The 24,791-nt window shown below is 56.6% G+C and overlaps 1 protein-coding gene across 2 annotated transcripts in view; it reads right to left on the reverse strand.

Annotated features, from left to right (window-relative positions):
• SCN4A (sodium voltage-gated channel alpha subunit 4) overlaps positions 1-24,791 on the reverse strand; it is a 52,976-nt gene that overhangs the window by 4,595 nt on the left and 23,590 nt on the right. For both annotated transcript variants that reach the window (XM_027518351.1, XM_027518350.1), the window contains 17 exons: positions 24,458-24,772; positions 22,689-22,752; positions 22,296-22,437; positions 20,546-20,755; positions 19,781-19,934; positions 17,368-17,606; positions 15,188-15,361; positions 14,015-14,371; positions 7,062-7,550; positions 5,312-5,444; positions 4,510-4,664; positions 3,818-3,991; positions 3,594-3,716; positions 1,884-2,162; positions 1,544-1,597; positions 1,203-1,340; positions 574-678 (listed from right to left, as the gene is read on the reverse strand). In XM_027518351.1, the coding sequence (XP_027374152.1) occupies positions 574-678; positions 1,203-1,340; positions 1,544-1,597; positions 1,884-2,162; positions 3,594-3,716; positions 3,818-3,991; positions 4,510-4,664; positions 5,312-5,444; positions 7,062-7,550; positions 14,015-14,371; positions 15,188-15,361; positions 17,368-17,606; positions 19,781-19,934; positions 20,546-20,755; positions 22,296-22,437; positions 22,689-22,752; positions 24,458-24,772 (3,305 nt within the window). The remainder of the gene's footprint in view (positions 1-573; positions 679-1,202; positions 1,341-1,543; positions 1,598-1,883; positions 2,163-3,593; positions 3,717-3,817; positions 3,992-4,509; positions 4,665-5,311; positions 5,445-7,061; positions 7,551-14,014; positions 14,372-15,187; positions 15,362-17,367; positions 17,607-19,780; positions 19,935-20,545; positions 20,756-22,295; positions 22,438-22,688; positions 22,753-24,457; positions 24,773-24,791) is intronic.

Below are 24,791 nucleotides of genomic sequence, written 5' to 3' on the forward strand. Positions count from 1 at the left end.
ACATGCACCGGCAGGAGAGGCGAGAGGACACGACACAGGAGTGTGGGGGTGGGGAGGCGAGAGAGAGAGAATGAAGGCATCAGGGCATCCTCGGGAGGCAGGGAGACCCATGGAGACGGGCCACTCTGTGGGGTCTGTGGGCCTCCTTCCTCTCTCTGGGAACTTCTTCCCGAATTAAGGGCCCTCAGCAACCCCTCCTCCTTCTCCCGAAGTGGCTGCTCACTGGGGGAGCTGTCTGGACATCCTCTTCCTCCCCTCTCCAGGGGCCCTTGCCCCCAGAGGCCACCAGCTAAGGAGCTGAATGGACGCTGGGGGCGCTGGGCGGGTCAGGCAAGGGGTAAACCAGTGACTGGAGTTTGTCAGGCTGCTCTTGCTTGCACATGAAGTGTGGCGTTATGGAGAGGTGCCCCTCCCAGCAGGTGGGCACAACCTTCCTGCAGGGGGCCCCAGCCTCACACCAGGGACACAGCCTGGTGGGCAGAGAGCAGCCTGCCTTCTGCATCCCCCGCACAGGGCCCCCTTGGGCAGGAGCCTTATATGGGCTGTAGCGGGAGGGGCCCAGAGGGCTGGTACCTGGGGCCGGGGAATTGGCTTCTGAGGCTTCTTGGAGCCAAGCTTCTTCATGGCGTTATAGTATTTCTTCTGTTCCTCTGTCATGAAGATGTCTTTCCCTCCAAAGTACAATGGGATGGGGCCCGTAAGGTTGGAGAGTCCCCCTTCTCAGCTTCCAGGACTTCCCTACCTCAAACATCTGTGTAAAGCCCTCCCCCATCCCAGCAGGGGGGCCTGGTGGGAAGAGGGAAGGAGACCTGCTTAGAGGGCCAGAGATGGGGGTTGAAGGAGGCAGGGAAGGGGGACGGAAGGGTCCAGAGAAAGGGGGGTGGGTGACAGACAGAGGGAAGGGGCCAGCACAGCCCTCATGGCCCATTTTGGGCCACCTTCCATCAGTATTTCACTGGGTCCTCAGAATGAGCCGGCAAAGCAGGCAGCACGAGCCTCATTTTGTACAGAAGGAAACCAAGGTTCACACTGGCCCCGTCACTAGTTCAAGGTCACCTGGTGGGATCGGAACCCAGGCTCTGCCTCGATCGGGTGCGCGGACAGTGTTTGTGAACATACGAAAGGAGGAGTGGACAAAGCGGGTGTGAGGAGGGAGCCCAGCGCAGGGAGAACCCAGGGGGGAAGGCGGGCTAGATACTCATCTTCTTCTTCTGCTGGTTGAAGTTGTCGATGATGACGCCAATGAAGAGGTTGAGGGTGAAGAAGGAGCCGAAGATGATGAAGATGACGAAATAGAGGTACATGTAGAGGTTCACCTCATACTGTGGCTGCTCTTCCTTCTGCAGCGGTCACAGGACAGGGGCGGGTATGCGGGGTGGGCTGGGGGCACACGCTGCCTGCTCCCTGTCCCACTGTGGGCCCACCCACCCCTGTAGGCAGTGGGGTCTCGGGGGCTCCTGAGGAGGCGGCGTGGGGTGGGGATGGATCTGAGTCCTCTCCCCTGGCTCACTCACCAGCCCACATTTCGGGGACCCCCACTCACCTCCCGGGAGTCCACGGCAGCATACATGATGTCCATCCAGCCCTTGAAGGTGGCCTGCGAGAGTGTGGTTGGGTGTGAGGGGAGGGGCTGCTAGCTGCTTCCACCATCCATGAGTTTCCCTCCCTGCCCACCCCAGAAGCTGCCTGCTCCGAGTCCCACTGGGCAGGCATCAAGTACAGACCATCAAAATACAGACAGGTATGGACACGACCTCTGGGTCCTCCAGCCCTGGAGGCAGGTGGGAGGTTCCCTAACGAGGAGTGGCCGTGGGCTCAGTCCCAGTGAGATTCCAGGGGCGTCTCCACCCCTGCCTCATGCAGGGGCCGCATGTCACACTCACCACCTGCAAGAGCGAGAGGTAGCCGAGGCCCACGTTGTCGTAGTTGACCTTGACGTTGAGCCAGCGGACCTGGCCCGTGTGCATCAGGCTCTCGCACTCGGACTTGTTGTTGACCTCGGTGATGTCGAATCTCTCGGAGGTGGTGGTGTTGATGCAGTAGTAGAACTTGCCGGCAAACAGGTTGACGCCCATGATGCTGAAGATGAGCCAGAAGATGAGGCAGACGAGCAGCACGTTCATGATGGAGGGGATGGCTCCCAGGAGGGCATTCACCACCACCTGGGGGCCGGGGGTGGGGAGGAGGGAGTCACAGCCAGATCCCCTCCCAGGCAGCAGGGTAGGGGGCATCACCCAGACTCCTCTGGGAGAGGACTCCCCACCCACACCAACCAAGGGACCAGGCAGGGAAGGCTTCCTGGAGGAGGGCTGATCTGAATGAACCCAGGCCTGCAGGAGAAGTCTACTGGGCTTTTTGTGGGGGTGGGGGATGGTGGGAGCAGGGAGCAGGGGTAGGGGGTTGCCGGCCTGCTGGCTGAAGAGGGCTCTCTGCTTCGCTGGAGCCAACAGCCCAGGGTGGGGAGCTGGGCTTCTCTGGAAGCAGCCCGGCCATGGGTCACCAGGCAGGAGACAAACACTCTTTCCTCGGCCCCCATAGGAAACTCAGTCCCCGTGACCTGGCCCCCGGCTCATCTGCTCACAGGATTAGAGACAAAGACCCAGAAAAGAACGGAGCCTGTGAAGCAGCAGGAACCTTGGGGACTGGAGCTCTGTGCCCAGCCAGCCCTGGCCACACAGGCCAACCTCATTGTTTCCGGCTGAGCTGAATCTGAGAATTAATCTGTTTTCAAGGAGAAGTGGTTTCATGACCTCCAGACAAAGTGAGTGGTGTAAGCCCGGTGATGCCCAGGGCAATTCTATTCCTGGCTGGGGCATCAACCAGCTGTGTGGCCATGGCCAGGTCATTTTCCCCCAGTGGGGAGGGGTCCCTGGCTGGGCCGGGCTCTTGTATGGGAGACCCCAGGCTGAGTGCCCTGCTGATCTGCAATCATCTGCTTCATGGAAGTCTGTCCCGCCCAGAGTAGGCCTTGCTCTTAACAGAACCCCTACTTCCAGCCTTAGCCGGGGAAGTCCCCTTGGTCTTGCCTGAACCCTGTATTTACCTGTCACTTCCGCCCTCAGCGGCCTGAGGGAAGGATGGGCAGGCTCGGAGCCCTGGGGGGCCCCAGTCTGAGGCTGGGGAGAGTCACCTATAAACCCACAGACCTTTCCTTCCTCTCCTGCCTGGGTGCCCTCAGGCCCTTCCTGGGAGTGGCTGCGGCCTCTGCTGCCCCCTAGTGGTGGCAGAGAGGAGTGAAGGAGGGGGCTGCGGGCAGGAACGGGCACCTGGGCTGGTGTGTGGGGGTGCCTTTTGTTGTTGTTGTCGCTCAGTCACTCAGTCGTGTCCGACTCTTTGCGACCGCATGCACGGTAGCCCACCAGGCTCGTCTGTCCTCCCGGAGTTGGCTCAAATTCATGTCCATTGAGTCAGTGATGCTATCTAACCATCTCATCCTCTGCCACCTGCTTCTCCTTTTGCCATCAGTTGCCTGGGGGACCCCCAAACCTTGACTCCCGGTGGTGGCCAGAGTACAGACACGCCCCCAGCCCCCTTCCAAGCTGTGGCTGCTCCCCCAATCCTTAGCCCTACTCACAGTCCCCCTCGACACCCACCCTCATGCCCTCGAATCGAGACAGTGCCCTCAGGGGGCGCAGGGCCCGCAGCGTCCGCAGGGATTTGATGGGTCCCAGCTCCGAGTAGCCCAGCCAGTTGGCCACCAGGCTGATGATGGAGACCTGCAAACGGGAGGGCAGGTGGTCAGGGAGTTCGGGGCCTTGGCCCCAAGGAGGGCCTCCGGAGCTGGCGGCGGGGCTGGGCGGGAGTGGGGCGGACTCACGTCCACGATGAGGAAGTCGAGCCAGCACCAGGCATTGGTGAAGTACACCTTGAAGCCGTAGGCCACCCACTTGAGTAGCATCTCCAGGATGAAGATGTAGGTGAAGACCTTGTCGGCGTACTCCAGGATGGTGCGGATGACTCGCCGCTGCTCAATGTGGATGTCCTCGAAGGCCTGGGGGCACCAGCAGGCGGGTGGCCAGGGCCCGGAGGCTGGGGCAGCAGCCATGTCCCTACAGCTGCTGGTTCCCAGGGGTCTGGCACTGGGGTTAGATGCGGGGGCAGACTCCCCGCACCCATCGTGGGGGTGAGCGGGGGAGTTCCTGGTGGGGGGAAGCCCCTCAGCTCCCCTTCCCCAGACCTAATGATAGGAATGTTCACTAACCTGCAGGGGGTTTGCTGTGACACAGGCTGGCCCCCCCACCCCATATTCCCTTCCCACCTGCTCCCTGGTCGGGACCTGTCAGCCAGGGAGGCACACAGGGTCAGAGCCCATCTGCCTCTTTGTGAAAATGAGCACAGTCTGCCACACACCCTGGAAGCACTGGTGAGTTCTTCAGGGCTCTCTCTCTGGGTTCGGGCCTGTCCAGCAAGTGTTCCTCCCATGGTGCAGAAAGGAGGGAGCCCTGGGACAGCCTGCTTCCAGCCTGGCCCCTGCCCCTGCCCATGCCCGGCCCTCAGGGCGGCGCCTACCAAGGCCCCACTGCTGAGCAGGATCATGAAGACAATGAAGGTCTCAAACCAGTTGTGCTCAACGATCTTGAAGCAGGCCCTGCGGAGGGTCCACCACTTCTTCCCTCGACCCTGGGAGATGTCCACGTAGAGGAAGGGAAAGCGCTGCACGCAGGCTGGGGAGGGAGGGCGGCAGGGGCACCCGTCACGGTCAGCCCGTTTCCCCCCCTCCCCTTCCCAGGATATGCCCCCTCCCCACCCTGACTGCATGCAGAGACACGCCAGAGAACAGGGGTGCGGGCCACCCACGCAGGTTCCACGGCTTTCAGCTGTCCCCATCCTCCCCCACGTCCCCCAGGCAGCCTCCACTCTGCACAACCCAAACTCTCTGGGCAAAGAATGTTCCGGAAGGGCCAGGCAGGCCTCTTTCTGGAAGACGAAGCTGAGAAAGACAGCCTTAGAGAAGCCAGTGCTGAGCGCCTGCTTCGTGCCGGCCATACTCAGGGCTCTATGGGGATTCTGTGCAGCAGCCTGTGGGCTGCTGGGATTGTCACCCACGGCACACACGGCAGGGGGCAGAGGGGGCAGGGGCTCAGAAGCATCTGCTCTGATACCCCTTCCTGGGGTCGCATTCTCCCAGGTGCGGAAGGGCAGGGCACCATCGGAGGAAGAAGGCCCTGCTGCTTTTGGTGACTCGCCTGTCCCCAGGCCGTCCCCAAGGAGACGGTGAGCTGAGGCTGAGGCTCTCCTCGGGCCCTAGCCTGGCCTGCCCCTTCCAGGGTCTGCCGGGCTGGGGGAGGCATCCCGGCGGGCTGGCCCTCACCCTCGGTGAAGCACTCCTCAGGCTGCTCCCCATCAGGGTTCTCCTCGGCCTGTTCCTCGGGGTCGTCCTCAGGGGGCTTGTAGTCAGCAGTGCTGCAGACGGAGGAGTTCCCATCCAGGGGCTGCAGCGGCTTCTGCAGAGGCCACAGGGTCACGTGGGGCAGAGGGGGTCCAGATGGGAGCCCCGAGGGGAGGGCCCAGAAGGGAGAAGGGGAAGCGGGGGTGGGGGGTGGAGCAGACTCATTCATTCACAGACTCATTCATTCATTCAGCCCTGGATTGTGGAGCCAGCACTGGGTTCTGTGCAGAAGGACCCAGGCCTTGGCCCTATCCTCAGGGCACTTGGATTTGAAGAGGCTCAGAGATGCTGGCTAGAAGGGAAGGGGTCAGGATGGAGCAAGGTCCGAGCCCTCTTACGCTCTGTTCAGCTGAGGAATCCAGGAAGGATGGCGGGATTCAGAAAGAGTGGGGGTAGGGGGCTGGTACTCCAGCCTGGCCAGACCTCCCTCACCTCCTCCTGGCCCAGCCTCCACTCCTCAAGGGGCCCCCTTTATGGCTGGGGTGAGGCCCCTGAAAAGGAAAATGGAGAGGGTCATGGGATGGTGGCGGGGGCAGCTGTCAGAATGGTGGCCAGAAAGGGAGGGCCTGGTGCCCAGTTGACAGAAAGGGAAACTGAGGCACGGGGCATTAGGTCGGGCAGGATGCCCGCTGAGCCACTGGCCCTGCCTATGCCCCCCACTTCTCACCGCCCCTCGGAAGCTGTGCCCGCCCCCTCCAGAGTCCCCAGCACCTTGGCCCGGCTGCTGTCCGGCCCTTCTCCACCCCCACTCCTCATACCGAGGTTGGTGCCACGTTTCCAGGGGTATTTATAGCTTGGCAGGCGCTCGGCTCCCTGGTAACTTAGTATGCCACGTATTTGGGGGGAATAAGGAGTCAAGAGCTTTCAGGGCAAAGTTTATTCAGGCTCTGGTGCCTGCTGGGCCCACGCTGCCAGGGTGGGGGTGGTCAGGGGGCCCTGCCCTAGCTTATGTGCTGATCCTTCCCCTGATGGAGCTGGATGGTGGGTGAGGGGCTCAACCTGAGCTTCTGGGGGCAACCGCCAGGGCCTCCCCAACCCTTACAGGGGAGGGGCAGGGGCAGGGGGTGGGCATCAGGGCTCCCACTGAGGCTGGGGCCCAGCTCTCCAGTTCTTCGGCTCCACCCCACTGGATCTCTGACCCCCCTCTCCTCAGTGTCTCCAGCCCAGACCTGGCACTCTGGCCCACGCTGGGAAGTTGGGACCGGGTCCCCACCACCACCAGGGGGCGTCTACACAGAAACAGACGATAATAGCAAGAACTTGGTAGGGGCTTCTTAACCCCAGGGCAGGGTTAAGAGAGGCCCCTTGGGTTCCAGCCCTGGATTCAGGCTTCTCAGGTGAGAATATGCTATCTCACAGCGCCACCTGCTGGTGAGAGGGGACCCAGGAGGAGCTGCAGGGCAGGAGTGCAGGGAAAGGCCTGGGGTGTTCAGACAAGTGGAGCGGGTCATAATAATGGTATTTATATGTCACCATTCACAGAGATGCTCTGCACACAGCATCTCATCTAATGCTCACAGTAACACCACAAGGTAGGTACCATTACCCCACCTTACAGATGGAGAAACTGAGGCTTGGAGAGGCTTTGTGCCATGTTCAAGGTCATACATAAATGCAGAGTCGTCTCTGTCTGACTCCCAAGCCCTGAATCTGGACCTTGCTACGGGCTTACCTTGACATCCTCAGGCTCAGAGAAGGTGTCAGTTTCCTCCTCTGTGGGCATCTCCAGGTCAGACTCCTCGGAGGCGATGGGCACGTGGATGGTCAGGTAGGGGTTGTTGATGAAGTTGAGGTGGTCCAACTCAATGCTGGGGGGAGGGCCGTCAGCCAGACCCACGTGGTTCAGGATGTGGTTGTCCTTCTTGAGGTCCTTGCCATCCTCCTCGGGTGGAGGCTCCTTCTTCTCATCCTCGGGGGCGCTTTCTGGAGCCTCGCCGGCCTCCCCATCCTCGCCGATGCTTCCAAGGCTGAGCATGATAACCTTGGGGCTCAGCACCTTGCCATGCAGCAGCCCCACGAGGAAGGCTTTGGCGAAGCCGATGCCCCACGTGATGCGAGCGATGGCAATCTGCAGGTTGTTCATCTCGCCATCCTCATCCGAGGCCGCCAGGCTGTCGGCACTGAACGAGCTGAGCAGCAGGGCCAAGAACAGGTTCAAGACCTGGAGAGCAGGAGGTGAGGGGGAGCCTGAGCTTAGCTGCGGGGCCCCGAGGGTGCCACCTTCAGTCCACATGAGGGTCCTCGGGCCTCCAAGTCAGACCTACCTCTTGGTGGGCATTAAAGAGGGGCATCATCTAAGAGAGGGCTTCCCTGGTAGCTCAGATGGTAAAGAATCTGCCTGCAATGCAGTAGACCTGGGTTTGATCCCTGGGTTGGGAAGATCCCCAGGAAAAGGGAATGGCTACCCACTCCAGTATTCTTGTCTGGAGAATTCCACGGACAGAGGAGCAGGGGGCTTCAGTCCTTGGGGTTGCAAATGGTTGGACACGACTGAGTGACTAAACATCAGCAGCAGCACCTAACAGAACCCTCAAAACTGCTCTTGGAGCTGAGAAGTGCTACAGTCGTGCCCACTTTACAGATAAGGAGACTGAGGCTTGGGCAGGAGAGGACTCTGCTGACCAAGGCGGAGGCAGGGTTTGAGGAGGCCCACTGGGGGACACGGACTCTTCCACGACTCTGTCCTCCACTTCCACTGCTAGAGGATGCAGATCAAAAACTAGGGCTCCCGTCTCCAAGCTTCGGGGATTCATTGGGAGCCTATTTTGAGCCTTCTCTTGTCTTGTAAGTGGGACTTCTAGTAGTCCACGGGCTCCTGGTACGTGCTCCTGTGTCCTCAGTTGTGTCTGACTCTTTTCAACCCCATGGACTGTAGCCAGCCCGATTCTTCTGGCCGTGGGATTCTCCAGGCAAGAATGCTGGACTGGATTGGGTTGCCATTTCCTCCTCCAGGAGATCTTCCTGACCCAGGGATCGAACCCATGTCTCCTGCGTCTCCTACATTGGCATGTGGATTCTTTACCACTAGTGCCACCTGGAGTTCCCAGGACTCAGACGTATGTCCACGGCTGCTGTGGAAGGACGTCTGATCTACCTTGGCTCACTCCCTTTCCTTCCCCCGGGGTTCCCTGCTCTACTGACACTCTTATCTTATCCCCACTGAAAGGGACGTAAGAGGCTACTGGTCTACCTCCCTCAGCTTTATTTTTTGGCGGATATTTACTGAGCCTCTCCCACTGTGTGCAGGAATGACTGGCCTCAGTTTGCTCCCAGCCTAGAGACAGACATTTGATCAGACAATTACAACGCAGTGGGCTTGCACAAAGTAGAGACTGGGGTTCACAGGCTTTGAAACCATGCCGCTTGGCCTTGAACCCCAAGTGATTAGCTGTGTGTCCAGAGGCAAGTCCTATCGCTGCCCCGTGCCTCGGTTTCCTTATTTGTACAATGGCGATGATTCCAGTACCTACCTCCTCACGTTGTTGTTGTGAGGATTGAAAGGTTGATACAACTAGAGAGCACAGTAGGCACTCAAAACGTGTGGGCTGTTATGTGTGCAGTAATAGAAGGTTTTACATGGTAGTGGGAGGAGTGCGATGAACTCTGAGGCCAGCTCTGCATTTCATGAATGAGGAGCCTGAGTTCTCCCAGAGAGGTGGAGTGACTTGCCTAAGGACACACAGCACATCCAGAACCAGAATCCAGGTTTCCTGTCATTGCACAACTTTGTGTGTGTGTGTGCGCTCAGTCATATCCAACTCTTTGCAACCCCATGGACTGTAGCCCGCCAGGCTCCTTTATCCATGGGATTGCCCATGCAAAAATACTGGAGTGGGCTGCCATTTCCTACTCCAGGGGATATTCCTGACCTAGAGATCAAACCCAAGTCTCTTGCATCTCCTGCATTGGCAGGTGGATTCTTTACCACTGATGCTACCTGGAAAGCCCTGCACAACTTTGGAGGACATCATTTATTTAGACTACAGTGTGAATGGCCACCCCAGAAGCTGTGCAGTGCAGTGGCCCCATCTTCCATCAACCCACCTCCCAGGACAGAGGAGGACGGTGCAGCCTGAGGAGGGGGAGGTCCCGGCTCCTGTCAACCAGAGGCAGGTCTTACTCTGGGGGCCTCAGGGTGGGGCTGAGTGTGCGACTGGACACGAAAGAAGTAGGGTCAACTGCACTATGCCGTTTTCTATCGGATTTGAGTATCCCCAGATTTGTGTATCTGCAAGGGGTCTTGAGGGCTTAGGGAAGCCCCCAAGACGAAAAAGAATCTGCCTGCAATGCAGGAGAGCCAGGTTTGATCCCTGAGTTGGGAAGATCTCCTGCAGAAGGGAATGGCTACCCACCCCAGTATTCTTGCCTGGAGAATTCCATGGACAGAGGAGCCTGGTGGGCTACAGTCCAGGGGGTCAACACGACTGAGCAACTAACACACAGGGGGTTTTGGAACCAATTCCCTGAGTGACCAGGGGAGGACCGTACATGTGAATCTGTCTGGCTTTCACCAGTGTCCTCTAAGGTCTTTTTGTCATTGTCTTAACTATCATGTTGACATATCTTTAAAATAATTATAGGCAGGGAGGTTCGAGAGGGAGGGGATATAGGTATACTTAAAGCTGATTCACATTGTCATATGGAAGAAACCAATGCAATATTGAAGGAGCAATTATCCTCCAATTAAAAATAAATAAATATGAACTGGAGCAGAAAAATTAAAAAATATATATGTATCTATTATGTATTGTTCATCTTCTCTCTCTGGGGCAATGTGCTGGGGGATTCGCCCATCACCATGCCTTTTGGCTACTGTCCTGCCTTTGCCCCCCACCACAATGTACTGGTCTGTCTTTCCCTCTCTGGGGGGAGGTGTCCAGTTGCCAGAAACACATCTGAGATGGGAATTAGCTGCTCTCTGGGTCACCAGGGTTTGCACACGGCTCCTGCCTGGGACAGAAATAGCTGCCCCAGGCAAGGCATGGGGGGGTGGGTTAAATTAGGGAAGGGGGATGGACATTAGGTTCCCCAGGAGTGGGCTCCGATGGGAGGGTTCCCTATGACCTGGTCATTTCCTCTTCTTCACCCCCAAGGAAGTACCTGAGTGCCATGGACGCTGGGGACCTGGGTCCCCACCCTCCCTGGCAGGGTGCCCCATGCCCTCTGGCAGACACTTGCTTCCATGAGGCCTGGGAGGGTGGTAGGCGGGGCTAGTGCCCAAGGAGCTGGCAGCGCGCCTCCCCAGGCCACTCTGCTCCCTTTGAGCAAAGTGGGAGAGCTGCAGAGCTGGGCCTGAGAAGGGTTTCAGGGTGTGTGTGTGTGTGTGTGTGTGTGTGTGTGTGTGTGTGATGGGAGGCGTGGGGGCACATACAGAGGCAGTGCTGTGCAGTGGTTCTGGATTCTGAGACCTGACTCCTTGGGTTCAAATCCTGCACAGGTTACTAAGGAACCCCCCTGAGCCTCTGCTTTCTTGTCTATAAAATAGAGATAAGACAGCACATCCCTGGGGCCTCCCTGGTGGTCTAACGGTTAAGACTCCGAGCTCCCAATTCAAGGGGTCTGGGTTCGATCTCTGGTCAGGGAACTAGGTCCCACAAGATCATGATGCAACTAAGAGTTCCCATGCCACAGATCACGCATGCCTCAAGGAAGATGAAAGATCCTGTGTGCCGCAACTGGGGCCCGACACAGACAATTAAAGTTAAATATTATTAAATATTTTAATATTAAAAACAAAACAGAATCCAGCACACACCACATGGAGGCTGGTGAGCATTAAGAGATCAATACCCGGGGACCACCCTGGTGGCTCAGTGGAAAAGAATCCACCTCTCAGTGCAGGAGACATGGGTTCAATCCCTGATCCGGGAAGATCCCATATGCCTCAGAGGCACTAAGCCCATGCACCACAACTATTGAGCCCAGGCTCTAAAGCCCAGGAGCTGCAACTCCTGAGCCTATGTGCCACAGCTATCGAAGCCTGAGTGTCCTACAGCCTGAGCTCTGCTACAAGAGAAGCCTCTGCAATGAGAAGCTCACACGCTGCGACGAAGAGTAGCCCCTGCTCGCCATAACTAGAGAAAAGCCCTCAGAGCGATGAAGAGCCAGCAAAGCCAAAAATAAATAAATAAATAAATACAATTTTTAAAAAGAGAGAGAATAATATCCGGAAATGCTCCGAATGCTGTATGAGCATGAACAGAGGTCGGCTGTCACCACTGGTACCCTGATGCTAACTCATCGTTAGTATCACTAATGATGATATTGATGCTCTTGCTGTTGAAAGTACGCAGACTGTTTCTAGTCCAGGCTGTTTCACACTCGCTGTGTGGTTCTGGGCTATGCCTCCTGGGAGCACAGAGCCAACATTACCTGCCTCATGGGGTTGTCAGGAGCAGTAGGGATAATACACGTAAAGCCCCTGGCGCAGGAACCGGCACGTGGCAGGAGCCCAGCGCCTGGCGTGTGGCGCCGGTTGACGGCGGGTGTGGAATCTGCCACTGCTCCCTGAATGCCTGTAACCTTTGAGCTCCCCTGGCCTCGTGGGCCAAGCGCTTTGCTGAGCACTTAGGTCGGTTTAATCCTTCCGACCACCAGCAGAGTAGTCACTACCCGCCTCATCCCCATTTTCCAGATGAGAAAAACTGAGGCCAGAGAGACTGTAAATAACTTGCTCAAAGTTTCCCAGTCAGAAAGCGGCAAGTAGGGGCCTAAAATGGTTTTGAGTTCACATGTACACAGAAACCACTGCGACGCTTACAGTCACTCCCAGGCCGCTTAAACTTGCCCTCACAAACATCTATTCAGAGCCTGCAACCCCGCCATCACGAACCCTGCCCCAAAGTCCTGCTGAGGCGTTCCCTTTACTCTCCCCGCTCCCTAAGACCCCCTCCTTGGAGCAGTCAGCCTGGGTTCTGCTGTCTGGCTGTCGGGACCCCATCCCACCGTCCCCTCCTCAGTTGCGGTGACGCCCCCGGCCGCCGGTCCGCCCCTGCCCGCAGCGGAGCTCAGCGTTATCTGAGAAGTGCTGACGGAGCAGCTCAAGGATTCCACCGGCCTTTGCGGAACGTGGGGACGTGCGTCTTCCCACCCGCTGTTGCCCGGGGTAGCATCGCCCCCGCTCGGGGCAGCCGGGCACAGCTCTCCTGGCAGGGGTGACCCCGCCCCGAGGAGCAGGGTCGGCGGGGTGAGGAGAGACGCCTCCCTCCGCCCGGCTGCTGAAACTCTGGTCAGCTGGACCACGACCTCATATCCCATTTCTCCTGGGCCCCTGCACCCCCCTTGCCTCCTCCAGCGCCCCACCCAGAAAGTGGCAGGACAGATGCAGTTCAGGCCATCTCCACATCCTCCCAACGCCCGGGGCCTGATTCCCAGGAGCAGAGGGTGAGAGGGGAGGAGAACAAAAGGGCCAGGAGTTCCTGGTACCCACCCACACTGTGCCTTCTTCCATCACGGTCACTCCCCCCGGCCACCCGCTGAGGCAGGGGCCCCCAAGCTCTGGCATATAATGCCTGATGACCTGAGGGGGAGCTGATGTAATAATAATAATAGAAATACAGTGTTAAGTGTTAGTGACTCAGTCGTGTCCGACTCTTTTGTGACCCCATAGACTGTAGCCCGCCAGGCTCCTCTGTCCATGGAATTCTCCAGGCAAGGATACTGGAGTGGGTAGCCATTCCCTTCTCCGGGGCATCTTCCTGACCCAGGGATCGAACCTGTGTCTCCTGCACTGAAGGTGGATTTGTTACCATCTGAACCACCAGAAATACAATGCACAGTAACGGCAGTGTGCTTGAATCACCCCCAAACCATCCCCCACCCCACGCCAGTCCGCGGAAGAATTGTCTTCCATGAAACCGGTCCCTGGTGCCAAAAAGGTTAGGCACTGCTGCCCTGAGGAGTCTACCATTTTTCTCCCATGTGGAGTTAGAGAACCCAGCTGACCAGAGAGCAGTGATTCGTTCAAGGTCACACAGATGGCGAAGGAGCTGGGACTGGAGCACAGGCCAGTCTGACTCCGGTTATCATGTTACTTTCCCCAAAACACTAGGTCTCACCTACTTGCACAGGACATCACCCAGAGCTCATTAGAAATGCAGGTTTGGGGGGCCTGGCTCAGAGCTGCCTCGCCTGACTCTGGGGGGCTGGGACTGGGAATCTAGGTTTTGAGAAACTCACAAGAGTTTTGAAGCAGGTTAAAATTTGAGAGCCACTGGGTTAAACCATACAAAACTGCCGTCTAGGGTCAGGGGAGGAATAAAACAATCACGTGTCAGCGATTTTACACAACACAGTTTCATAGGAAAAGAACCCTTCAACAGTCCGATTTAAGGGAAATAAAGGCATGGATGGGCTTCCCTGGTGGCTCAGTGGTAAAAAACCCACCTACCAAGGCAGGATTTGATCCCTGCGTCAGGAAGATCCCCTAGACAAGGAAATAGCAACCCACTTCAGTATTCTTGTCTGGGAAATCCCACAAACAGAGGAACCTGGTGGGCTACAGTCCATAGGGTCACAAAAGTGTCAGACACAATTTAGCAAGTAAACAACGAAGGCACGGACATGCCTGGGACACTTGGATTTTCTGGGCAAGGGTTCGGGAGCCACCCAGTCAGACGCACTCACCACCAGGTTGCCGATGACCATGACCATGAGGAAGACAGTGAGGCACATGGCCTGGCCGGCCACCTCCATGCAGTCCCACATGGTCTCGATCCACTCCCCGCACAGGATGCGGAAGACGATGAGAAAGGAGTGGAAGAAGTCATGCATGTGCCAGCGGGGCAGGTTGCAGTCCGCGGCGATCTTGCACACGCACTCCTTGTAGCTCTTGCCAAACAGCTGCATGCCCACCACGGCGAAGATGAACACAATGATGGCCAGCACCAGCGTCAGGTTGCCCAGCGCCCCCACCGAGTTGCCGATGATCTTGATAAGCATGTTCAGCGTCGGCCATGACTTGGCCAGCTTGAAGACCCTCAGCTGCCGGGCAGGGGGAATGCAGGGGTTGGTGAGACCCAGGGACCCCAGGGATTGAACCCAGACCCTCAGCACTGAGAGTGCAGAGTCCTACCCACTGGACCACCAGGGGTTTCCCAGAAAGAACTCTTTTGAATGGCTCCAGCTCCTACCTTCTGAGGGATATGGGGCCTCAGTTTACCTCTCTGTTAAACGGGAATGCTCGAATCCTACCACCTCATCCTCTTCACATGATCAAAAGAAAGAGTCCTCATCTCTTACATATAAAAGCTAAAACATTTACAAGTGAAATAAAATCTCAGGATTTGCTTTAAGATACTCCCCCACAAAAAGTGGGGGGACAGATAAAACAATAACTACAGGATGTTGATGGCCGTTGGAGCCAGGTGAAAGGTACACAGAGGCGTATCTTACTTTCTCTACATTTTTGTGGGTGCATGAAAGGTCCCTACGAGGTGGTGAAAAGGATGCTAATTCAGAGTCCTAATCCCACTACTGATGAACTTCCTGAGCCTCAGTTTTCAGGCCTGCAATATGGGCTGAAGTCCCCGCCCCACTGTCCCCCCAAGTTCACCTAGGAGTCAAGTCCAAATGGCAGCTCCTGGGCTGTCATTCTGGTCTACCAGCAGCCCTGTGTGATAAGGAGGAGGGCATCTTTCTCCCTTTTGCCAGTGAGAAAGCTTCTGAGAGGCAGAGGGGTGCACACGAGGGCAGAGGGGCCTCCTTTCCAGTCCTCTGACTTCTTGGGGGTTTCTGCTTGTGTCCTCCAAGCATCCACACCCCACCCTCCCTCAGCCCGGGTCCCGGGGCCTCATGTACCAGACGGAAGGAGCGGAGCACCGACAGCCCCTGCACATTGGCCAGGCCCAGCTCCACCAGGCTGAGGGTGACGATGATACTGTCGAAGATGTTCCAGCCCTGCTGGAAGTACTCGTAGGGGTCCATGGCAATGAGCTTCAGCACCATCTCAGCTGTGAAGATGCCTGTGAAGACCTGCGGGGGGTGGGGTGTGCAAAGCCTCAGGGGCACAGGGCCTCCAGAGTCTCCCACCCCACTCTTAAACCTCCGGGCAGAGCCCTCGAGGCCAGAAGAGAGGGTGACAGAGCCCCAAGGGGGCGGGCATGGTACATGTGTACCCATGGCCCACAGGTGTGTGTGAATGAATGAGGAGCTGAACAGCCATGCCACTGGGCAGAGTGGGTACTGCTCAGAGACCAGGGCCCATCTCTTCCTGGCCTTGTGACTGTGGGCCTGTCACTTGACTTCCTGGGGTCTCAACCCACTCATAATAATATTTGACACTCGTAGAGCATTCTGTGTTTCATGTTATGGCCTCATCAGTATCCTGATCTCCACGAAGCTGGGAGGGATGATCACCACGTCCATCCCAGAGAAGATTGAGGCTCCGAGAAGTCAGCAACAAGCTCTCAATCACGCTGTCCATATGAGGTTAGGTCTCAAACCCAGGTCTTGGGGTGCTTAGTTCAGTTTCCTGTCTCTACACTCTACAGCCTCTCTACCCTAGTTGGCGGGGGTGGGGCGGGGGGTGGTCCCAGGACCCAGAAAATCTTGATGGATTCAGAAATCTGGGGTGATGGGGGGTCAGACAGGAGGTGAAGTTGAGGATCAGTGAAAACCAGAGCTGATCCCCCACAATCCTGGACTTGTCTGAGGGCTTCAGAGCCCCTAAAAGCTCCCTGGGCATGGCCCCCGCCCTCCTGCCAGGCACCAGCTGCCCCGGGTCCACAGCCTGCCCAGGCACATGCTGAGCCCCGCCCAGGAGCTGTCCCTAACCATAGCAGGTGCCCAGACAGCAGCAGAGTGTGGGCAGGGGGTGGGCAGGCGGCGGGCTGGGCCCATCACACACACCCCAGCAGCTGCGCGGCGAGTCCCAAGCCCGCCCTTGCCCCTCCAGCCCAGCCTGGCCATAGCTGCCTCGGGCATCTCCATGGCGTAGATGTGGGTGCCTCGTGGGCTGGGGAGTCCAGGGTCTGATTCCCATGCTGCCCACCCCAGCCTCATCTTGCTCCAGGTCCCACATCTTAACTCTCCCTAGGCTCCCCTCACCCTCAGGGTGGGGGGAGCATCTAGCCCATTGGCCACCCTGGACAGATTGAGAAGGGAATCGGGAAGGGTGGGGCCGGGCTGGAGGAGGAGGCAGCGGCTTTTTCCCTTTGTCAGGCTCCACCGGGGCTGGCAACGAGGTGATAATGCTCCTAATGGGCAGGGATAAGCAGGCGGATCAGTGTGTGTCAACAATAGTGGAGCAGAAAGGGCTGAGAGGGGAGCTGGCCTGGTCGTGCTGGAGAAATGGAGCGGGCAGGGGGCCTCAGGGCTGGGGAATGATGCCCTGGGGCCTTCAGGGTGAGCTGGGGCCTCCTGGGCCTGGGTGCCCATGGCTCTACACCCTATCTTCTGGGTCCCTTGGTCTCTCTTAGGCCCCTGGGCTAAGTCACTTCAGTCATGGCCGACTCTTTGCAACCCTGTGGACCATAACCCTCCAAGCTCCGCTGTCCATGGGATTCTCCAGTCAAGAACACTGGAGTGGGTTGCCGTGCCCTTCTCCAGGGGCCCACAACAACCTCTGAAAGTGGAGAGACTTGCCATCCAGCACTTCACTCCCCACCCCCAAGCTCCCACTCCCCCATCTCTGCCTCCAGGGCATGATCTGGACTCCAGAAACCCTAGAGTCCTGATCTTAAGAAGCCAGTACTTCATCCCCACTCTCTCTGCCCCCAAATACCCCGAAACCCAAATTCCACGGATCACCCCATGTACCTCCCCTGGTACATCAACTCATGTCGCTGTATTCCCATATGCTAGGAAAATAACCCCAGCCTGTCTCTTTATGCCCTTAATCGTGCCCCTCACTTCCACACAGCCCGTGGGCCCTGTGGCCGCTCCCCTGTCCTGCCCAGCAAGGACCACCTCTCCCTTGTCCCCTGGCCCCTCCCTCGTCCTGCCCAGCAAGGACCACCTCCCCCGTGCCCCCTCCGTACCAGGTTGCCCACGTTGAGCACACTGTCAAAGTGCTCTGTCATTGGGTAATGCTCCATGGCCATGAAGAGAGTGTTGAGCACGATGCAGATGGTGATGCCCAGGTCCACGAAGGGGTCCATGACGATCAGGTTGACGATCTTCTTGAACTTCACCCACGGGGTGCAGCAGTTCCATATCAGCACTTTATGGGAACATTTGTACCACCATGGTGGGCACTTCTGGTGGGCCTCTTCCAGCTCTGAAAACAGACTGCAGATGAGGATCCGCCCCCTCACCTGCTCCTTCCTCCACCTCCAACTTTGAGCCCACCTTCCAAGCCCCGCCCCTCAGAGCGCCACACCTCAAGCCCCGCCCTCTTGGGGATGCCCATCCCAAGCCCCGCCTCTCAGTGGGTCACTCTCAAAACCCACCCCTAGACCCCGCCCACATGGCCCCACCCGCAGTGCTCCGCGTCCCCAGTGACCAGTCCCTTGAAACTGAAGGTGTTCAGTTCAGTTCAGTTCGGTCACTCAGTCGTGTCCGACTCTTTGCAACTCCATGAATTGCAGCAGGCCAGGCCTCCCTGTCCATCACCAACTCCCGGAGTTTCTCAGTAGTATCTGACTCTTTGAGTCCATGGACTGTAGCCGGCCAGGCTCCTCTGTCCATGGGATTTCCCAGGCAAGAATACTGGAGTGGGTTGCCATTTCCTTCTCCAGGGGATTTTTCCCGACCCAGGGATCACAACTCTGCATCGCAGGCAGCTTCTTTACTGTCTGAGCCACCAGAGCAGCCCCATAAAGAGCCATGCCCTCAGAAGCCTTACCCCAGGTCACTTCTCCCAGTGCTCTACTTCAGCTCCACCTTTTCAGCACAAAATCCCCCTATGTCATAGGGTGACTTCCATCCACTACCTATGGCCCAGGGCTGCGATCCCGGCTAGGGAGGGGCCCAAGGGCCTCAGGGAGAGGCAGGAGGCCACTGCAGAAGGCTGGGTCTCAGTTCCAACTGTTGCTGGCCAGAGCCTCTGAGGAGCACACCGAGTCCTCCCTGGGGGCTCTGCCTCACACTGCTGCCGGCTCCTCCAGACCGGACCCTGCCAGTCCTTCCCCACCAGGGTAAGCTTCCTGGAAACATGCCCTGTTCCTGCCCCTCCAGTTCTAAACCCCTGGGGCTCTGTCAGGCCCATGGATATGCTACATCTCCTCCAGGTCTTCCAGGCCTCTGGTGCCCATGGGAGTTCTCAGCCAGGGCGTGATATCATTTAATCCACGAAAAATGTATGAGGTAATAATATTAGTGCCCCCATGTCATAGATGAGGAAAGGGAACTGGAGTCAGGGGCTGTCCCATAGACATGTGGGTTTGAAGGCCTGAATGGGACACCCCAGGGAGGGGACGGCTGAGTGTCTCCCCCATCCAGCAATTAGTAAACCGGATCTCCCAAAGGCTGCAGGTTCTGACAGTAACACCCGCACTCCCAACCCAGGTGTTACCGCAGGTGCCTCAAATTGTGTCTGAGGTCCCAAACTTCCCACAGTGGTCCCAGCAAGGGCAGTGTTGAGTGATCTCCTTGGCTGGCTCTGCCCAGCATCCCCTGGGGTGTTCTCTGTCAGGGCACAGACACCTGGATGCCCTTCAGGCAAGGTCAGCTGGGATAGAGGTTTGCAAAGTCCTTCAAGTCCTTCCTGCCAAAAGGCAAGACACCTGGGGAGGGGACCCAATCCTTCTGATGTCAGATTTCCCTGCATCTTTCTTTCCTGCATTATTTCCTCCTCCTCCTCCCTCTCATCCATCCACACACCTGTGTCTCTTCCCGTTCATTAATCTTTCAGCCTACCCACCCATCCATCAAACCATCTGTCCATCCATTCACCCATGCATCCATGCACTCACTCATCCATCCACTCACTCATCCATCCACTCACCCATCCATCCACCCACCTACCCACTCACTATCTGTCCATCCTTCCAACCATCCATCCATGTGTATGTCTACCCACCTATCCTTGTTACCTAGTCTCCTGAGGCCTGGGGGGCGGCATGGGGTTTTTTGGGGGGTCTGTGGCTCTATCTGGGCAGAGTTTGACTTTGACCTTTAGCTTTTACCCAGAAGATATTTGTGGAACAGGATCTCCAGTTTCCGGAACATTGGGCCTTCCTGGTTAGTATTCTTATCCTGTCCTTTCCCGTTGCCTTGGCAGCCCACAAGGCCGCCCGGAAGCCCCCAGTTCCCGACGCAGCCTGGCCTTGTGGCCAGAATCGGGCCAGGTTAAGCCAGGACTATATTTATCACGGCCATTTCTTCGATGCCAATATTAAGTTACTGTCCTGAAGCTGGGCCCAGCCAGGCCCTCCCTGCCCCCACCCCGGGAGCTGGAGTGGCCCGATGGGCAGGGTGGGCAGGATGGGTCTGGGGATGCTGGGCACTCACCTTCCATGGCATCGGAAATACCGCTGTCTGTGCCGCAGCTTGGCCTCGGAGGCCCCTTCTCCCCCGCCGATGTGTCCAGGCTGCCGTTGCAGTCTTTGCTGTGTGCTGGGTCCCCGTCCACCTCCCCACCTTCCAGAGCCTGGGCGGCCTTGGCCTGTGGACCAGCAAGGGTAATGGACATAAGTCCATCGCCAAGCCATGGGGATGGACTCTCAGAGCTTCCTCCTGAGTCCTTCAGGCTGGGGACCTCTCTTTTTGGCCTGCACCCAGTCTACTGCAATAGGGGTGGTTGGTGGGGGGATGACAGGATAGGGACCAAAGTGACTGAGGACCCTCATCCCTGAAGACCCTTCCTTCTCTGAAGCCTTAACTGACCCTGCACTTCATGAGGTGGATGGGTGAATGCACAGCTGCTCCCTGGGGCCTCATCAACACCCACCTTTCCCTCAGCCTGGACCCAGACACTGCCCATAAAAAATCATAAAATCATAGGTATTTGATCTGGAAGGCTACTTCAGGTTTAACTACTCCAGATTCCTGGTTATATATGGGGAAACTGAGGCACTGAGCTACGAAATACTCTTTCCACTGCCTGGGAGCCTCCCACCCCACCAAACCTCCAGCCTGAGCCTTCTGCTCCCCATCCCCTGTCTCGCAGCCCCCATCCCGCACCTCCCCGTGCCCCTCAGCATGCCCAGGGTACCCGGGCTGAGGGACAGGGAGACCCCTGGATCTTCCCCTCCCCCCACCTCCTCAAGTCCAGACCTTCTCCAGCTCCTCCTGCTGTTTTTTGAATTTCTCCAGCATCTGCTGAAACTCCTCTTCTTTCTCCTGATCCTCGGCCAGGGTGGCCTCGTTCTGCTCAGCGTAGGCCATGGCTACCACAGCCAGGATCAGGTTGATGAGGTAGAAGGAGCCCAGGAAAATGATGACCACGAAAAAGATCATGTAGGTCTTGCCGGCTGCTCGAAGGGTCTGGGAGTGAGGGAGGGGGAGGAAGTGTCACGTGGTACCCTGCCTGCTTTCACCCAGGGCGCCCCTCCATACAACCATTGCCCAGAGAGGCAGACAGGAAGGATCCCTCACAGAGCCTGGAAGTTTGAGGGCTTTTGAGGCAAGGGATGTATGGCTTCCCAGATGGCACCAGTGGTAAAGAACCTGCCTGCCAATGCAGGAGACATAAGAGATGTGGGTTCGATCCCTGAGTCAGGAAGATCCCCTAGAGGAGGAAATGGCAACTCACTCGAGTATTCTTGCCTGGAGAATCCCATGGACAGAGGATCCTGGAGGGCTACAGCCCATGGGGTGGCAAAAAGTCGGACACGATGGAAGTGACTTAGCATGCACGCACATAAATAATTATGTCATCTGCAAGTAGAGACAGCTTTCTATCTTCTTCTATGGCCACCCTTGACAGGTTAAACCACATTCTGGGGCATTTCAAAATATGAACTTGGGACCCAGACCTTCCTGGGCTCCTGACTCAGAGAGCCCTGAGGACCCTGGCCAGGTATCTTGAGATCAGAGATCCAGGATAAAAATTGGTGAATGTGGGTTTTGGGATCAGCTTGAATCCTAGTGTCCCCATGATGCCTGGCATCTAGTAAGAGCTCAGCAAACAGAAGTGATTATTGTTATTATCATTACAGTTATTTGTTTATTTTTGGCGGTGCTGGGTCTTTGTTGCTGCACACTGGCTTTCTCTAGTTGCGAAGAGCTGGGGTTACTCTCGCTGTAGGGAACAGGCTTCTTGTCGTGGTGGCTTCTCTTGTCTCAGAGTGTGGGCTCTAGAGCATGGGGTCAGTGGTCATGGTGCATGGGCTTGGTTGCCCCATGGCTTGTGGAATCTTCCCGGACCAGGGATCAAACCCGTGTCCCCTGCATGGGCAGGCAGACTCACCTTCTTCTTTTTTTGAATATTTATTTATTTGGCTATGCCAGGTCTTAGTTGTGGCTTTTTTCTTTTACTTTAAAATTTTTATTTATTTTTCATTGAACGATAATTGCTTTACAATATTATGTTGATTTCTGCCATACGTCAACATGAATCAGCCACAGGTGCACATAGCAGGCAGATTCTTAACCACTGGACACCAGGGAAGTCCTATTACTATTAGTATTAACATTGTCGATGTTAGAAGCATCACCAAGGACTGGAAGGCATTGTTCTCCAGACTCAACCTGCCCACCTGCAAACTGTGGAAGGTAAATAATTATGGGCAGAACTGGTGTCTAAGCAGCCCTACTGGTTACTGTAAGGAGGCCTGGGAGTCTGTGCTCAGCTCAGATCTCAGCTCCTAAGCAAATGAGGAAAAGGAAGAAAAGGCTGGGGCTCAGATCTGGGCAGGAACCGAATGCCAGAGGTGCCAAGAACCCATATATAGGGCCACTGAGGGGAGTCCCATGGAAGGGATGGCTTTGGTAAGGGTCCTACCAAGCCCCGAGGAGGCCGTGGAGATGGAGGGAGGTAGGGCTGTGGGGCTGAGGGGCAGGGCAGGGCAGGGGGCTGCTGTACCAGCTGGAAGAGGTTCTCCCAATAGTCCTGTGTCATGAGACGGAAGAGAGCCAGGAAGGCCCAGCTGAAGGTGTCGTAGCTGGTGTAGCCGTAGTTGGGGTTCCGCCCGGCCTTGATGCACTCATAACCTTCAGGGCAATGCCTGCGGACAGGATGGAGACTGGTTTTAGGGGGAAAGGAGAGCTCCAACCAGGGGCCACATGGGGGGCACTCCGAGAAAAAAAAAAACATCCTCCTTTAGTCTTGTCTGCATCCTGAAAACGCGTGCATGCTCACGAGTTGTCTTTACACCTCCATCCACCCCAGGTTCTCATCCCCAATCATCCCCCATCTTCTGGCAACCCTGGGGCCACTGTTTCCCATTCATCCCCCACCCTCCCGGGTGTCACTCACCCAGCATCGCTGCTGTTCCCACAGAGCAGGGCGTCATTGGAGCCCTCCAGGAAATAGAAGTTCCCTGTGGGAGTCAGAGGTCACAAAGGGAGCATGTCAGCGCATGGACACTGTGGGCAGAGTGCCCACTGCACACCCGTGGACACATCTGTGTGGACCACGGGCACCGCCACATGGATGCTCTGGGGGCGCCCCTTCCCGCTCCTTTTTTTAAAAAAATTAATTTTTACTGGAGTATAGTTGCTTTAGTTGTGTTAGCTTCCACTGTACAGCAAAATGAATCAGCCACACACACACACGCATACATATCCATTGCCACATACATACTCCATATATACATGGAGTCCCTTTTGGACTTCTCTCCCATTCAGGTCACCACAGTGCATTAAGTAGCATTCCCTGTGCTACATGGGCTTCCCTGATGGCTCAGCTGATAAAAAACCTGCCTGCAATTCGGGAGACCTAGGTTCGATCCCTGGGTTGGGAAGATCCCCTGGAGAAGGGAAAGGCTACCCACTCCAGTATTCTGGCCTGGAGAATTCCATGAACTGTTTAGTCCATGGGGTCACAAAGACTCAGACACGACTGAGCGACTTTCACTTTCACCTGAGTGATACAGCATGTTCTCATTAGCTATCTGTTTTCTTCCTTCTCCTGTAAGGGCAGCTCCAAGTCCTAAGCTCTCTGGGTAGATACATTTTACTGTCAGCGCAGTGCCTTGTGGGGGGTATAGTGGGGGTACAGAGGGAGATGGGGGGACATGTATGCGTGTGCCTGGGGCTACCACATACCTGAGCGGGACCCCCAGTGGAGGAGTGAGTGGGGGGCTAGAATCCAGGATGCCAAGTTGAAGAAGGTGGCATTTCTAAGCTGGCGACTCCATGTCCATTTTCTAAGCTGCCAGGAGGCGCCATGTGGACTAGGAGTGGCTTCATGAGAACGCTCTCTTGTGTGTGCGCCTGTGAAGTCTGGGTATGTGAACGGGATGTGGGTGCCTGCTGCTGGCCCTGCCAGGACGATGAAGGAGAACAAGGAGCCCGCACATCGGGATTGTTGCTTTTCCTAGCCAAAGCTTTAGGATTTTCCAAACAATTTGGTGTTTGCTGTTACCCTTGTTTGCTGTAAACCCTTTGAGAGGGTAGCTGTTGTTGTTTAGTTGCCAAGTTGGGTTCGACTCTTTTGCAACCCCATAGATTGTAGCCCGCCGGGCTCCTCTGTCCATGGGATTTCCCAGGCAAGAATACTAGAGCAGATTGTCATTTCCTTCTCCAGGGGTCTTTCCAACCCAGGGATCAAACCCAGGTTTCCTGCATTGGCAGGTAGATTCTTAACCACTGAGCCACCAGGGAAACTTGAGAGAAGCATTGTGGTCTTTATTTTATAGGTAAAGATTCTGAGAGTCAGGAAGATGAAGCAATTTGTCAGAGGTTGCCCGAGCTGTTACGTGATGGATTTACACTCAGGTCTTCCCCATGATCTTTTTTTTTTTTTTTTTTAAATTATTTATGTATTTGGCCACGTGGGGTCTTAGCACATGGGACCTTCATTGCAGCATGCTGGATTTTTAGTTGCAGCATGAGAACTTAGTTGGGGCACGTGGGATCTAGTTCCCCCACCCAGGGATCAAATCCGGGCCCCGCTGCGTTGGGAGCATGGAGTCTTAGCCACTGGACCACCCGGGAAGCCCCTTCCTCATGTTCTTTGTCTCACACAAGGGCTGCCAATGGGGCTAGGAAAGACCCCACTGGCCTCCCACCCTCCCTTCTTACCTTCATCACTGATGTAGGCATCCCAGTCAAAGGTATAGTTGCCGGCCCAGCTCTCCTGGCCGCCCCAGGTGTCGTTGCCGCCCCAGGTGTCATTGCCGCCCCAGGTGTCGTTGCCGTACCACGTGTCGTTGCCATACCACGTGGAGTTGGTGTCATTGAAGGGCGGGGGCCAGCGCACACACTTCTGCCGCAGGTTTCCCATGAAGAGCTGCAGCCCCACCAGGGCAAAGACGCTCAGGCAGAAGACAGTGAGGATCATCACGTCCGAGAGTTTTTTTACCGACTGGATCAGGGCCCCCACGATGGTCTTCAGCCCTGATCACAGAGAGCGGGA

The sequence above is a fragment of the Bos indicus x Bos taurus genome, chromosome 19, assembly GCF_003369695.1.
Source record: "Bos indicus x Bos taurus breed Angus x Brahman F1 hybrid chromosome 19, Bos_hybrid_MaternalHap_v2.0, whole genome shotgun sequence".
In the NCBI taxonomy this organism is placed as follows: Eukaryota; Metazoa; Chordata; class Mammalia; order Artiodactyla; family Bovidae; genus Bos; species Bos indicus x Bos taurus.